Source organism: Diabrotica undecimpunctata, chromosome 4 (assembly GCF_040954645.1).
Source record: "Diabrotica undecimpunctata isolate CICGRU chromosome 4, icDiaUnde3, whole genome shotgun sequence".
NCBI lineage: Eukaryota > Metazoa > Arthropoda > Insecta > Coleoptera > Chrysomelidae > Diabrotica > Diabrotica undecimpunctata.
The window spans coordinates 23,074,420-23,088,193 of record NC_092806.1 but is presented as its reverse complement, the minus strand read 5'-3'; the positions used below and the strand labels follow the sequence as shown (position 1 = coordinate 23,088,193).

General features: G+C 30.1%; 1 protein-coding gene across 1 annotated transcript in view; it reads right to left on the bottom strand.

Annotated features, from left to right (window-relative positions):
• LOC140438167 (lachesin-like) overlaps positions 1 to 13,774 on the bottom strand; it is a 479,820-nt gene that overhangs the window by 329,086 nt on the left and 136,960 nt on the right. Inside the window, exon 2 of the mRNA XM_072527880.1 lies at positions 5,100 to 5,197. Within this exon, the coding sequence (XP_072383981.1) occupies positions 5,100 to 5,197 (98 nt within the window). The remainder of the gene's footprint in view (positions 1 to 5,099; positions 5,198 to 13,774) is intronic.

Sequence of the window (13,774 nt, the reverse complement as noted above, 5' to 3'; positions counted from 1 at the left end):
AGAATAATTAAAACTTTTGTTCTGTTGACAATTACTAATAATTATATAGTCTTTTGTTGTTTTGATTAATTTATTCATTGTACTAGCATAGATACGAAGGTTTAACAAGATAAATTGGAATTTTCTATAATAATTCGAAGGGATAAAATTTTGATTTTGTCAATTCCATCGACAATTAATATGCGGGTTTATTTTTAATTCATGTCGAAAAAAGATCGGTATTTTCATGCACCGTTTTACTATAAAATTTATTGGACAAAATTTGCACAAATAAATGCTTTACAAATTGCTTTTGTGTATTTTAAAATAAAAATAATTGTGAAATATTTTTATTTCTTCTCGACTCACAATACAAAAAATTTTTAAATATAAATACATCGATGGCGAATGGTTCGAAGTTTGTACGATTTATATAAAAGAATAAAATTATAAATTTAAAAAGCAGTCGATTTTCGATTCGATATACAGCGGCAAAGTACACATTTGTATTTGCCACCAAATTATAACAATTTTTTTTATTTATTCCTCAACGTCAAAGTGTCATTGGCGTAGTACAATTTAAAGTTTTACAATTTATTTAGTACATTTATGGTAATAATTTTGATGACAAATTTTTCATATCAGTTCCTTCTTCTTCTTCTTTTTATATAGTCAAGACTCTGTCTGTTTTTTAATGTGCCTCCAGTAAGTTGTCGTTCTATCGTTTTCGTGGTCTTCCTACTGATCGTCTTCCTATTGGGAAACCGTCTTTTGCCATCTTTACTACTCTATTTGTTGTCATTCGGCTTATATGATCGTTTCATTCTACTCTTCTATTTCTTACCCAGTTTTTGATGTTCTCCACCTTGCATCTATGTCGCATATCTGTACTTTTAGCTCTGTCCCATAGTGTCTTACCATCAATTTTTCTAAGTGTTTTCATCTCTGCTGTTTCTAACATCCTTTTTGTTCTCTCTGTGTCAGGTCTTGTTTCTGCCGCGTATGTTATTATTGGTCTGATGACTGTTTTGTAAATTCTGCATTTCGTTTCTTTTCCGATATTTTTATTTCTCCATATTGTTTCATTTCGACAGCCTGCGGCTCTGTTTGCTCTATTCATTTGATCTTCCACTTCAGTTTCGAGCTTACCGTAGCTAGATAATGTAATGCCTAGATATTTAAACTCCATCACTTGTTCTATTATCTGACCTTCCAGCTCCAATTTACATCTTAGTAAATTGCAATCATGCATTTTGTCTTTTTGGGGGGAAATTAACGTGTTAAATTTTCTGGTGGTTATAATAAATTGGTGCAGCATACGTTGTAAATCATCTTCACTTTGAGAGAGTAGTATTGTGTCTGCATAGCACATTATTTTAAATTGTTTTTCTCCCATCTGGTATCCTTTTTTAGTTCTTGCTTCTTTTATTATTTCATCCATAATCAAGTTAAGCAATAGAGATTCCTAGAGGTATCTCTTTTTCGTACGTTTTTCGACAAAAAGCTCAGCTGCAGGTCCTGACAATATTCCCTCTATCTTTTTAAGAAACCTTCACCAAAGTACAGACGAGAAAATACTCCAACTGTTCAACAACATTTGGTCTTCCCAAAAATTCCCATCGCTATGGAAACAATCCCTAACGATTTCTATCAAAGAAGGCGATCAAACCCACCGTCAACTTGTTTTAACACTCCAGCAATTGCAGTATTTATACTGCTAAACAATATGGAGTACTACAAGCGGCGAAAACTCCACTTAACGATAATTAAACTATGGTAATCTGTACGGACACTCTGTCCTCCATGCAGTTCATAAGAAACGTACATTCTACCCACCCAATAGTTCAAGAAATCAAGAAAACGTTTCCAAGGTAGTATTTCAGGTAACGAAAAACCGATCAAGCAGCAAAACAAGCATGTTATCTTAACTTAATAACATACATTCAAACATCATCAGATCTAAAAAGAACACTCAAACATAAAATAATGGACCTTTGGAATGATCATTGGAAAAGAAGCAATACCAAGTTAAGCGTTCTACAACCAAACATTTTCCACCACCAGCTCCCACCAATGAAAAGAAAGGACAAATCTATGAGTCGAAGATTGAGAATAGGGCACACACGCCTTACACATGGACACCTAATGAATTCCAGTAATCAGATTTTGTGCCAGTACTGCAACACCACGACTTCCGTAAGACATGTACTTCTTGACTGTCAACACTACCTAGCGGCCGGAAGAAAATACAATCTTGGTAACAACCTAAAAGACATACTTATCTCAAACAGCAGCAACTATGAAAATGTATTAAACTTTTTAAAAACCACAAAGTTATACAATTTAATTTAAAACAAAATGTATTATAAAAAAAATATATTGCAACTAATTAGTACCCAATGTAAAGTATTAACCATGTAAACATGAATATAAATTGTACCTGTGTCAATGACAATTATAGTTTATTTTTATGAACGAGAGAGTAATTAGCATAATTTTAACTGGTAGCTCCGACCACTCCATGGGCGTGCTCAAGATTAATTGAAAAATTACTTTGAATAATTGTAAAAAATAAATGAATTATTTCAGTGTTATAAAGTGTTATGTGTATGTAAACAAAAGTGACCTCTTTTATCACACACTATATTAGAACTGACTGGCCTACATTAAAAAGGGTTTTAAAAAATTCACATTTTTTTTAATTTTTAAAAATTACAAAAGAGAAAAAGAGTTTTTAAAACCGTCTAAGGTATGTTAAATAGATGAATAAAAATATTAATATAAAACTTACAGCTACTTGTTACAAATCCAAATCAGATTCAGAAGATAAACTTTCAGAACCAAGATTTATAATAAGTGGCTCGATCATTTTATCAGTAATATTGGCCAGCTTTCACATTTTTTCCTCTTCTTTAATAGTGTAATTTACTGCCTTTTCCCAGTTTTTAGGTTTTACATTATTTACGGCCTCCAAAAACAACTGTTTAACATCATGAATTTTAAAAGTGGTATTTTTTCTTGAAACTTCACTCTTTATCTGTGCCCATACCAGTTCAATCGGGTTTAATTCACAATGATATGGTGGGGATCTAAGTACAGTCATTCCACGATTTTTGGCAATTTCATCAATTTCGTATTTTTTAAATTTTTCTTTATGAAGGGCACACAACGAATAAAGTTCCTTTCTTATAGATCCGGGATGGTACGTAATATTTTTTGAACTCAGCCAATTCTGCAAGTCTTTTTTTAACCACTTGGTTGTGGGCAGTCCTTCTATAAGTCTGGAGTGATAACTTGCATTATCCATTACTATTACACAGTTCTTAGGAAGAAGATCTATCATATGTTCGAACCATTCTTGAAAGACATCAGCGTTCATGTCTTCATGGTAGTCACCGGTACGAGTTGATTCAAAAGTTAATAAACCACCTTCAACAAAACCGTCTGAACTGCCAATGTGTACTATTATCAGCCTGCGTCCCTTTCCTGATGGTGGGTTTAAACCAGTAGTTATTTACAAAAGCGTGCCTTTGACTTGTAACAGTTTCATCCTGCCAAAATTTATTTGGTGTATGACCCTCGTTAATCCATGTTTCATCAAGATAAAATATTTTTCTTTTTTGGTTTCTCATTTCCTTTATGGTTCTTAGAAAATGTCTTCTCCATATGACAATATCGCTTCTTTCTAATAAAATAGACTTTCTGGGATTCTTTTTCCAGCGGAAGCCTATTTCTTTTAAAAGTTTCCATAACGTACTTCGACTCATTTCTGGGTAATCCTTATCATCTCGAACTGAGACAAGAACTTTATCCAATGTTGGAAATTCTTGTCTAAAGAAGAATTCATGCACTTTCCGTCGAAGTCCTTCTTTAAAATGATATTCTATTTGAAATTTTGGTTTCCCTGGAGCATTACGTGGCATTTGAAAACTACCACATTTCTCTTCTTTAATAACTCTGTAAATCGTAGATTTCCCAACACCAAGTGTACTGCTAACTAACTCAACGGTCTCATCAACACTTTCACATAAACGTTTGTCTGTAAATGATTTAAAACAATTAAATATTAATGTTTTTTCATTAACTGTTAGAGTACCAATTTTTCGGCGTTTACACGGCACTTCCAAATTTTCCATAACACTAGTATACACAATAAACTGCACCTTGCAACTAAAGTACCTACTTTTAGTGAACTGTTAAGAATTTTGAATACGCCACTTGGACCTTCCTACAAAATGGAAAAACCCACTATCACATTTTCTGTGGAATAAGTTTAGAAGGTAATTATCTAGTCAATTACTGTCGTAGATTCCTGGAATTAAAGAATTAAATGTTTGATTGTTGAAACCCTTACTTCGTGGAATGCACTCATTTCAGATAAAATAAAACGTTTTATTTTATCTAAAGAATTAAACTTTATTTTGCAAATAGGTAGGTACTTATTAAACTTTTATTGGTTATATATAACCAATAAAATAAACATCTTACATTTCTTGCAAATTCATTAGTACCTGTTAACCTCCATCACTCCGACACTGGCAACGTTATTTAGGGATTAGTAACCCTCACAACTATTGTATTCTATTCTGCTCCAACCTTTATACCTGGTGGTCATACTCAATTTAAAATTGTTTTCCTATATACTTCTGTAAACTTGTTGACAAATATCTGTTTTTCATTGAGTCACTCGTATCAACAGTTTAGGGATTTGCATACATAATTGATTGTTTTATTACTCTCTCATACATAAAAATACACTATAGCTGTCGAAATAAAAAAAAAAACACACAATACTTGAAAATTCCTTCTTTTGTGCCCATTACAGAGTTAAAGCCATTTTATTCTTTATATATGTATGATTTTAGCTGCCGTTGCTTTTTATTTCACAAGCAGCTACCCGTGTTATAATAGTTTTTGCCATAATTTTAATCGAGTAAGAAACATATTTTAAAAGTCATCTTTTTAAAAATGCGAACGAGGCAGACATAACTCCAGTGAGTTGATATTTCTTTATAACAAATTTAAGATCACAGTTTGAAATGTTACACACAGAACTATATTGCGTTTAATCTCGAAACAGTTAAAGGAAGTTTCAACCTTTGTACTGATCAAAAACTTACTTTATAAGGGCTTAAGTTGTCTACTGCACAATTTAACACGGCTTCTCTACCAACTGCCACGGTAAGATTCGAAACGGGAGATCTAAAACTGGGAGATTCTGAAACAAAAAGTTTTTATTTTATTCGTGTGTATACTCGTTATAACTATTCCTTTAAATTAAATAAAAAAATTTGAATATACTATTATTAATTTAAAGTATAGTATTAGTACAGTCTGTCCCAAACCCTTCTTTCAGTGCGTCACTAATTTTGACGTCATATAGGATTTTAAGAATGTCAAGAATTATTTCATGACATTTTAGTTAAATTTGACAGTGAAAGTACTGTCACGATCGAGACAATCTGCGTCAAATTATATTTATGCGCATCGTTGATTGGATATCTATTTAGCGTATTCTAAACTCCAACCAATTATACATCCGCAAGTAGAATTAGCTTTACGAAAAATAATTTTCTAAGGCCCAGTTCCAACAACGCGATTTAAGTGAAAATTTAATCTTAAGAAATAATTTTCACTTTAAGTCCGTTGAGTTTCGTTCCACCAACTAAAAATATTAACTTAAGTACAAATATTTTTGCTTAAGCTTAAGTCACCCAATATGACGACTTAAACAAAAATTTTAACTTGGAGCATGCATTGAAATTCAACTTCTGTCATGTATTGACACATAAGTGAGGTTAAATTTCTTCTGTTGATCTTCGATGTTAGGTTAACTCGCTCTAATTTGATTTTTTATTTTTATAATCTTATTTAATTTATAGTACGAGTATAGTATATCGTAGTATAGTAATCTATAGTATATAATAGTTTATAGTGTATATATAGCGTACGTAGATGTTTTTGTGTTGATACGATTATTTTTATATTTTTTTTTGTTGTAAATTCCACCGAAGTGGATAGTTTATCGTGTATATATAGAATATAGTGTGTACTATAGTTTAAACTATTATATTTATTTTACACTAGCTAAAAAATAAAATATCAAAATACTCAAGAACGCAGGTCACCATTTACATTTACAGTACAGTAAATATTGAAATGACATTGAATTAAAGACAGCATCAAAAATGACACAAATGTTTTTATTTTTCTTCTTTTTTGTTGTTTCTGCATTAATAACGAGTCAACAATTTAAGAATTTCTGACAATTTTGCAAAGTTGGTATTTGTGAGAACTTAAGTTTTTTCTTGGTTAAGTTAAGTAAAAACTTGTATGGTGGAACGTAAATTACAACTAAGAAATTTTTTTGACTAAGCAAAATTTGGGTAAGATTTTACTTAGATCACGTTGGTGGAACCGGACGTAAGTTCTATATATATAATAATCACAGACTCACGTTTTTTTCTGTCACTTCTAGCTTAATGTGTTAGAGAGAATTCGATCAACTATGACGCACTGAAAGAAGGGTTTGGGACGAACTATAGTAATATAGTAGAGAGTAGCGATGGTTTAAAACGCAGAGATATAGATGTCCAAATATCTTAATTGTTAAGAAAAAGTTTTCGCGTTATTTTTTGTTTGTTACTGACGATATATTGATATTTTATAATGTTTGTGTAATATTTTAAGTTATCATGATTAACTTAATGTAGATAATTTTTTAGTATATTACATAACGAGAGTTGTAAGAAGTTTATTACATGCGAGTAATTACCTGCGCGCGAGCCGCGTAGCGGCGAGCGCAGTAATTTTACAAACATGTAATAAGCTTAAAACTCAAATTGTGTACTATACTTTTTCTACGATTATTTTCACTTATAAAAATACAAAGTATAAATAGTAACTTTTATTTATTTAACATAATTCGGGAACAATTTAAATTAAACATTTATTTATAATAATTAATTGTAAAATTTTGGCAATTATTTATAACTATACCCTTATCCGAGTTTGGCGGTTGTTCAATAATACGTGGTGAATGGTGAAATGACGTAAACTGTACGGTGTGTTCTAGTGTATGTAAAGGTCTGTAAATTATTTTCAATTGAATTTATAATTCTATTGGCTGTTGACGTCTTATTATTTATTGACTCATCAACATATCCTTCGGCCGTTGTTGAAGATTTCCATCCGCCATGTCGTTTAAGAGCCATTAAATAACCACCGGCATCTACCAAAATAGTGGCAGAAGTTTGTCTTAAACATTGACCTGTGTACATTTTGAGATCTGGTAACTTTAAATATTAGGCTATTTGTTTAGGAACACCGCCTATTTTGTTTAATTCTACCACCTGTTTCGTACATTTACCTCTTTGATAATTAACAAAAAATTAATTTATTTGCGGATCGGTAATCTGTAGTCGAATTTCTATATATTGTTTGCAGATTCATAGAAATTTCCGGAAATAACGAAAGATCTACATATTTTGTTTTTCGTATTAGGAATTTTAACCAATAACATGGTACTTAAATCATCAATGTCACAAATTTTAAGATTTTTTAAATCTTGTTTCCTACAAGCTCCACATATTCCAATAATTGCAATAACCTTAAAATAAAAGTAATGTAAGTAGGCACATGTATGTTAGACTTTTAAATGATATACCCTTATTAACAAGTCCTGTACATCAGGAGCTCCATTTAAAAAAAGTTTTATTTCATTAGGATGTAAGATTTTAGATTTTTTGTTTTTAAAACATTGTGATTGCCTTTTTAGATAAGCTCGCAATTTCGGGTAATTTTCAATGTTAACATTATTTTTCAAAGTTATAACACTTCTTAGCATAGAATATATTGCCCATAAGGAGGATGGTTTAAATTTCTTAGCGATTTTTCCAAAATAAGCCCAGAGTACGTTTTCAGAAAATGAATTTACATTATTTGTTGTAGGTACGCCAATTCATAAATTGCTGATATACCTTTTCATATCTTCATCTAGATTTTTCTGGTAAGAGGTTCTCGGTAGTGTTCGCAGCTAACTGCATAATATTGGATGGTGTGCTACTAAATTCATCTTCAATATTCGATGAACTCATTTTATTTATCTGTATTTAAATTACCACTATATTTACACTGACAGATTAATACCTTTTAATCTGTCAAAATAACGTCTGTTAATTCGTTTCCATGGTAATTCGACCAACTGACTTACAAGGCTTATGTTATATTACACATTTTTATAGAACTGAAGCGTAATTTTTTTTATTACGTGCTAGTCATTACGTGTCAGTATCTGTTTTGATGTATTTACTTAGCATCCAAATAGTAGTTAATATACAATTTACTAGTAAGAGAGTAGAAAAAGTATATTAATAAAGACAATAAGTCAATTATTTGAAAAAATTATACATAATTCAAATCTGACAACATTTCCCTTGGTAGTAAACGACTGCTCGTGCTTGTTGAAATTAGTGTGACTTGTGTTAATATGAATGTTGTCTTGACTGTACCAAGCAAGGTAAGATTTTAAGATGATTTTGGCGCCTTATTTACTGGATGTAATGAAAGCTGTGAAAATTTTCTATTATTACAAAAATAAAAACCTATTTTAAATCTGAAACGGAATATGACACAGATAACCATACAATAGAGATACAAATAGAAGATCTAAATTATAGCGTAGTACATTACAACGATGAAATATTTTTAAACGAAGATAATAAAGAAGATATACCTATTATTTTTTGAGATAAACAACCCGCTGATGAGGACAGTACTAGTACAAAAAAAATTGTCGTACTGCAAAATACAATTCTGACAGAGGCTTCTCCTTCACAGGTATATGCAAGCCTAAACTAATTACTGATACATCGCTAAATATTCAGCAAAAATTGGAATTTCAAGAAGAAGAATCCATACAGTATGTCAGTATGTAAAACAAAACAATTCAATGAGGACACAAGAAGAAGGTACCGATAAAAAGAATAATATAAACGAAAACAACAATCAAATATCCTTATTAATTAATAAATTTTCGATCTCTTCGAAAACCCCAGAAAGAACGGGTAACGACAAACTGAGAAAACTTCATTCATGCTTACGTCAACGGTTTATAAAAGGCAATTGAAACAGAAGGAAAGAATTAAAAAAGAAACAGAGAAAAATAAAGCAAAGAATAAACAAAGAAGATTAGAGAAGGAACAAATAAAGAAGCATAAAGAGACATTTCAAAAGAAGAAACCCCTAAAAACCTTAAAAAACAAGGCAAATAGTAAAGATGTTCACAACCATTCTTTAAATAGGTCTGTCACACCTCATAAAACGTTCGGTCTTAATGCTAAATCTCGTTGCAGTCATTCTAGAAGCTGTGGTACTAGCAACAATAACCATGACTTACAAAATTCAACAGACCTAAATTTTCACAGATCGCAAGTACCAGACGCTGTTACTCCAAATTTAAAAACCAAAGTCTCGCATATAAGAAATCTTTTTAAAGAAAGTCCAGAACGGCCGTCACCACAATCTTTACCAGAAAACAATACGATTGTTTCGCGAGGACTATGTTTTATTTGTACGCACAATATTTACAGGACAAACAGGAATAAAATGTCAGAACTGCACTAGGACTTATCATGTTATATAAGCTTATATCAATATAAGCTTTCTTTTACTTTAGCTGTTTACCTAAAATGATTTTTTAGTTGGTTTTTACCAGAATTTAAATTGTGTTTTAAAGAATACAGCATTTTGATTTTTAGTTTGGTAATTAAAAAAAATTTTATATTTTGTAACTAACTGATATAAAATATATGTTTTTTTATTTTGATTTTTTGTTTTAATTGTGTAGGTAATCGTTTAAAATTACCTAGTAAGGTACCTAGATATCTATGTATCTTCCACAAAATAATTGGTGCCAATAATTGGAAAATATATGGTGTCAATAAATAGCATACGAGTTCCAATAATTAGAAAACTTCGATTTTCAATACAATTAAATAAAATTTAACTATAGCAATCAAAATATGATTACAAAATATTCAAATAAGTGGCCCGAAAGTGATAAATATTCATTAAAAAATACATATCGATCATATGGAAAGCACTTGATTATTTTAGAGGTAATTTTATTAATACGATCTCCTTAGAGTGCCAATCATTGAGTAGTTTACCATACGTTTTCTAAACTGCTGGTATGATCTCCTTATTTAGTAAATATAATAAGTCTTTCTTTTTTTTCTCAGATATGAAAAGTTTTTTTTAATATTTGGATTTTAGCTTAACGTCTGTCCATGTAACTTGTATAACTTGTTCAGTATATCTTTTGTTTTGTATATTATCAAACTCTAAAAAATGTTCATTAGTCAATGAATATTTGTATTAAATAACAGATGGCCCTGCTTTTTCGAATCGGAACCATTTAACCTGAAGCCATTTTATTGGATCACCTAACACATTAGTTTTCTTACTTTGCATTATAAGTGATGCAAGATTCTACAGGTCATAAAAATCTGACTCATCAAAAGTGCCCATTCTTCGGTTGTTATATCTTTTTGTGTTTGCGAGCATGCTCAACTGTTGCGTGAATTGAGTCAGCTTCCAAATAAGAAAGGACAGATTCCATAAACTTTAGGTCGATCGTTTTAAGATTGTTAATTTTTGCAACAGTGTGTATTGCAGCACAAACAAACTGGTTGTGGTTTTGCCCACCACATGTGTCTAAGAAAGTGGCTACATGTTCAACGGTTTCTGGCAAACTATACAGATATTTTAAAAGGCATGTGCCTATCTCTGATGCACCTTTCTAACCCTGGGTTTCATCCTACACATAGCAGTGACCACTTGGATAAAATAAATGATAAATGGTAAAATTAAAAACTGAAGGTTTCGTTCGTAATAAATTTGAGAATCTGCAGAAAATGGCATTGTCAAAATTGCTTCTAAGTCAAACGTTATCGCTCTATAATTGACTCCTTTTACTATAATAGTTTTCTACTTGTCTGCTTTTTTTGTTGTTATTACTTCTTCTTTATTTTGCTTATGGAGTTTTCAATTATTTTCCAAGGAAGATTTCTCTGATGCATTATAATAAATATTGCACGTAGAACATTGATTTTTTTTTTAAATGTGGAAGGATAGCTGAGGATCATACTTCCTTAAAATTGATCTAGAAACGTTGATGAAAACCGGTGTAATTTTTTCCTTAAGGCAGTATTCGTCTTTGTATAATCTGTACACAATAAAAAGGTTTAAGTCAGAAGCCAAATAAAGTTTCTTTGTATCTCGACGACTATAATGAGATTCCATTGTAGGAAAACTGTCTATATGAATAGTCACCATCAAAGAGATGACTACGATTGCGGCAAATTTATCAGTACCTTTCCTTTCTTCCCTTGTTTAAATTAGGAAGCACATAATCTGTTGGAGTCTGTAGCTAATACTACAGGACGACATAAAGTTGGATCTTGACCACACAATACACATATTGGCTCTTTAGTAGCGAGCCAGGCTCCAAACATAATAAACAGTTCTTCTTGCATAAAAAGAGAAATGGTCTTCTTATTTTTTGTATAGTATGATTAGGCTTTTATATTCATCTCCAATAAAATCAGCTTAACAATATCTTAAAAATAATTCAAAAACTTTTTTTATAGTTGAAAATTAAGATCTAGTCAAACCTGATGATATATAACATGATAATTAATTAACCAAACTTTATATTTTGTCTGTATTTGTAAAATTTCAATAACATTTTTAAAATTGAATAAAGTTTTTTATTATTTATTTCTAATTTATATTTTTAACAAATTAGGTTATATTAAAATAATTTAATGTAAGCTCCTAACGCCATCTTATAACGTATTAACAAAGCGTACGTTGTTTACTTCTGACAGACAATAAATTACTTACAATAAATTATAAATAAATATCATTTTGAAACTAAATAAGATGTTTAAAAATAATAATTATATTTATGTGAAATTATTTTAAAATGAGAACTGTCTAAAAAGAATCGAATCTTTTATTGACAGATATTCATTTAAGTTTTTACTTCCCATTCAATGACTGTATTTTGTAAGTTATTTTTTATGTACTTTTTAATTGAAACCTGCTTAGAATAAATTTATGATGACTAGAAACGAATTGCTCGAGAGTAGTAAATCGATGTGAAGAAACGCTATTTCGTGACTCTACCCGTGACGCCTTCTCTGGCACTAGTTCCGTGACGCTCACCCCAACATTATACTATAGAGAAACAAGTAATACAACGCCAGTATAGAAGATTCGCTTCAAAAATGTATTTATCAGGTAATGCCCTAAATCATGATCTAATTGCGACTGGTCATAATTTAATGTAATTTTTTTTTCTCAGCAAGCTTATTTCCTATTTTACATTTTATTGTATGGATAGTTTGTACGTTTTTTTTTAATATATCATAAATTGTTAAATTTTTATAAAACTAACCAGCTTTTCCATTTAAAAAAACATAAATTTCGTTTTAAAAACACGTTTTTAGTATTTTCGAGTAGAATTGAATTTCACAATGGTTTTATTTTATATTTTTGCATGATCTCTTTTAAATGTTATTAGTATTTTTTTTTGTATATATATATATATATATATATATATATATATATACACAAACTAGTTCCACATTATATTTTGCATTTATTAGGAGGTCTTGAAAATAATTGTAAACACAATTGAAAGCTCGAGATAATAAATAGTTACATAATAGCCCCATATATCGACTCTTCTAATATATATATATATATATATATATATATATATATATATATATATATATATATATCTTTAAGGAATATGACCGTTTAATTTAATATAAAAAGATAAAGTAGCACAACTCTTTTCTTTTTTTTTATCTCCAAATTGACCGAAAATATCCCATTCACTTACGAGTGCACATTTATATATATATATATATATATATATATATATATATATATATATATATATATATATATATATATATATATATATATTATATATATATATCTATATATATATATATATATGTATATATATATATATATATATATATATATATATATCTCGATAAAAGGAGTACGGACGTCAATCCAATACAAATAAGGATCACTCGAAGAGTGGTGGGTTTTTCGGTCAAAAGTTGGAGAAAAAAGACAAAGAAGTTGGCTACTTCATCTATTTATTGAAGACGTTTCGCTCTTCAATCAGAAAGATAAGATAATAGACATTCAATCTTAATTAAGTGAAGTACTTACTTTACCTCACCTAATTAAAATTGATATTCAACTAATATTTTATTGATTCATTTATCAAGTTTATATATAAAATAATTTTTGGTAAAATAATTTAATAAATTTTTTTAAATTAATTGGATTCATAGAATTCTCATTAATTTCTCAGTTCCAAATTATTATGAACCTTGGACTGTTGGAAGTTGAATTAAATCTGCACCTGTGACTGGCCAGCCAGCCATAACTTAGACACTTTTATATGATATGTAGGGATCGACCTCACTTGTTTGTTCTTTTTCTCCGAGCCATTTCCTTAATGTAAAATGGTGTTTTTAAACATCTTTTTCTTTCATTTAATGGTTCGTACACACAAGGTTTTCGCCTACTTTTTCATATTTTTTAAACTTACCACCATATTGCATGAGCGGTTGGTAGCTCGCCTTGTTGTGTGTCATGTTTTGCCTTCAAGGACACTGTCTTTTCAGGTGACAGCTAGTTGGACCTGAATTGTGCTTCCATTTGCCGGGTATCTCCTGTTAACATTGAAAGCTTTTGT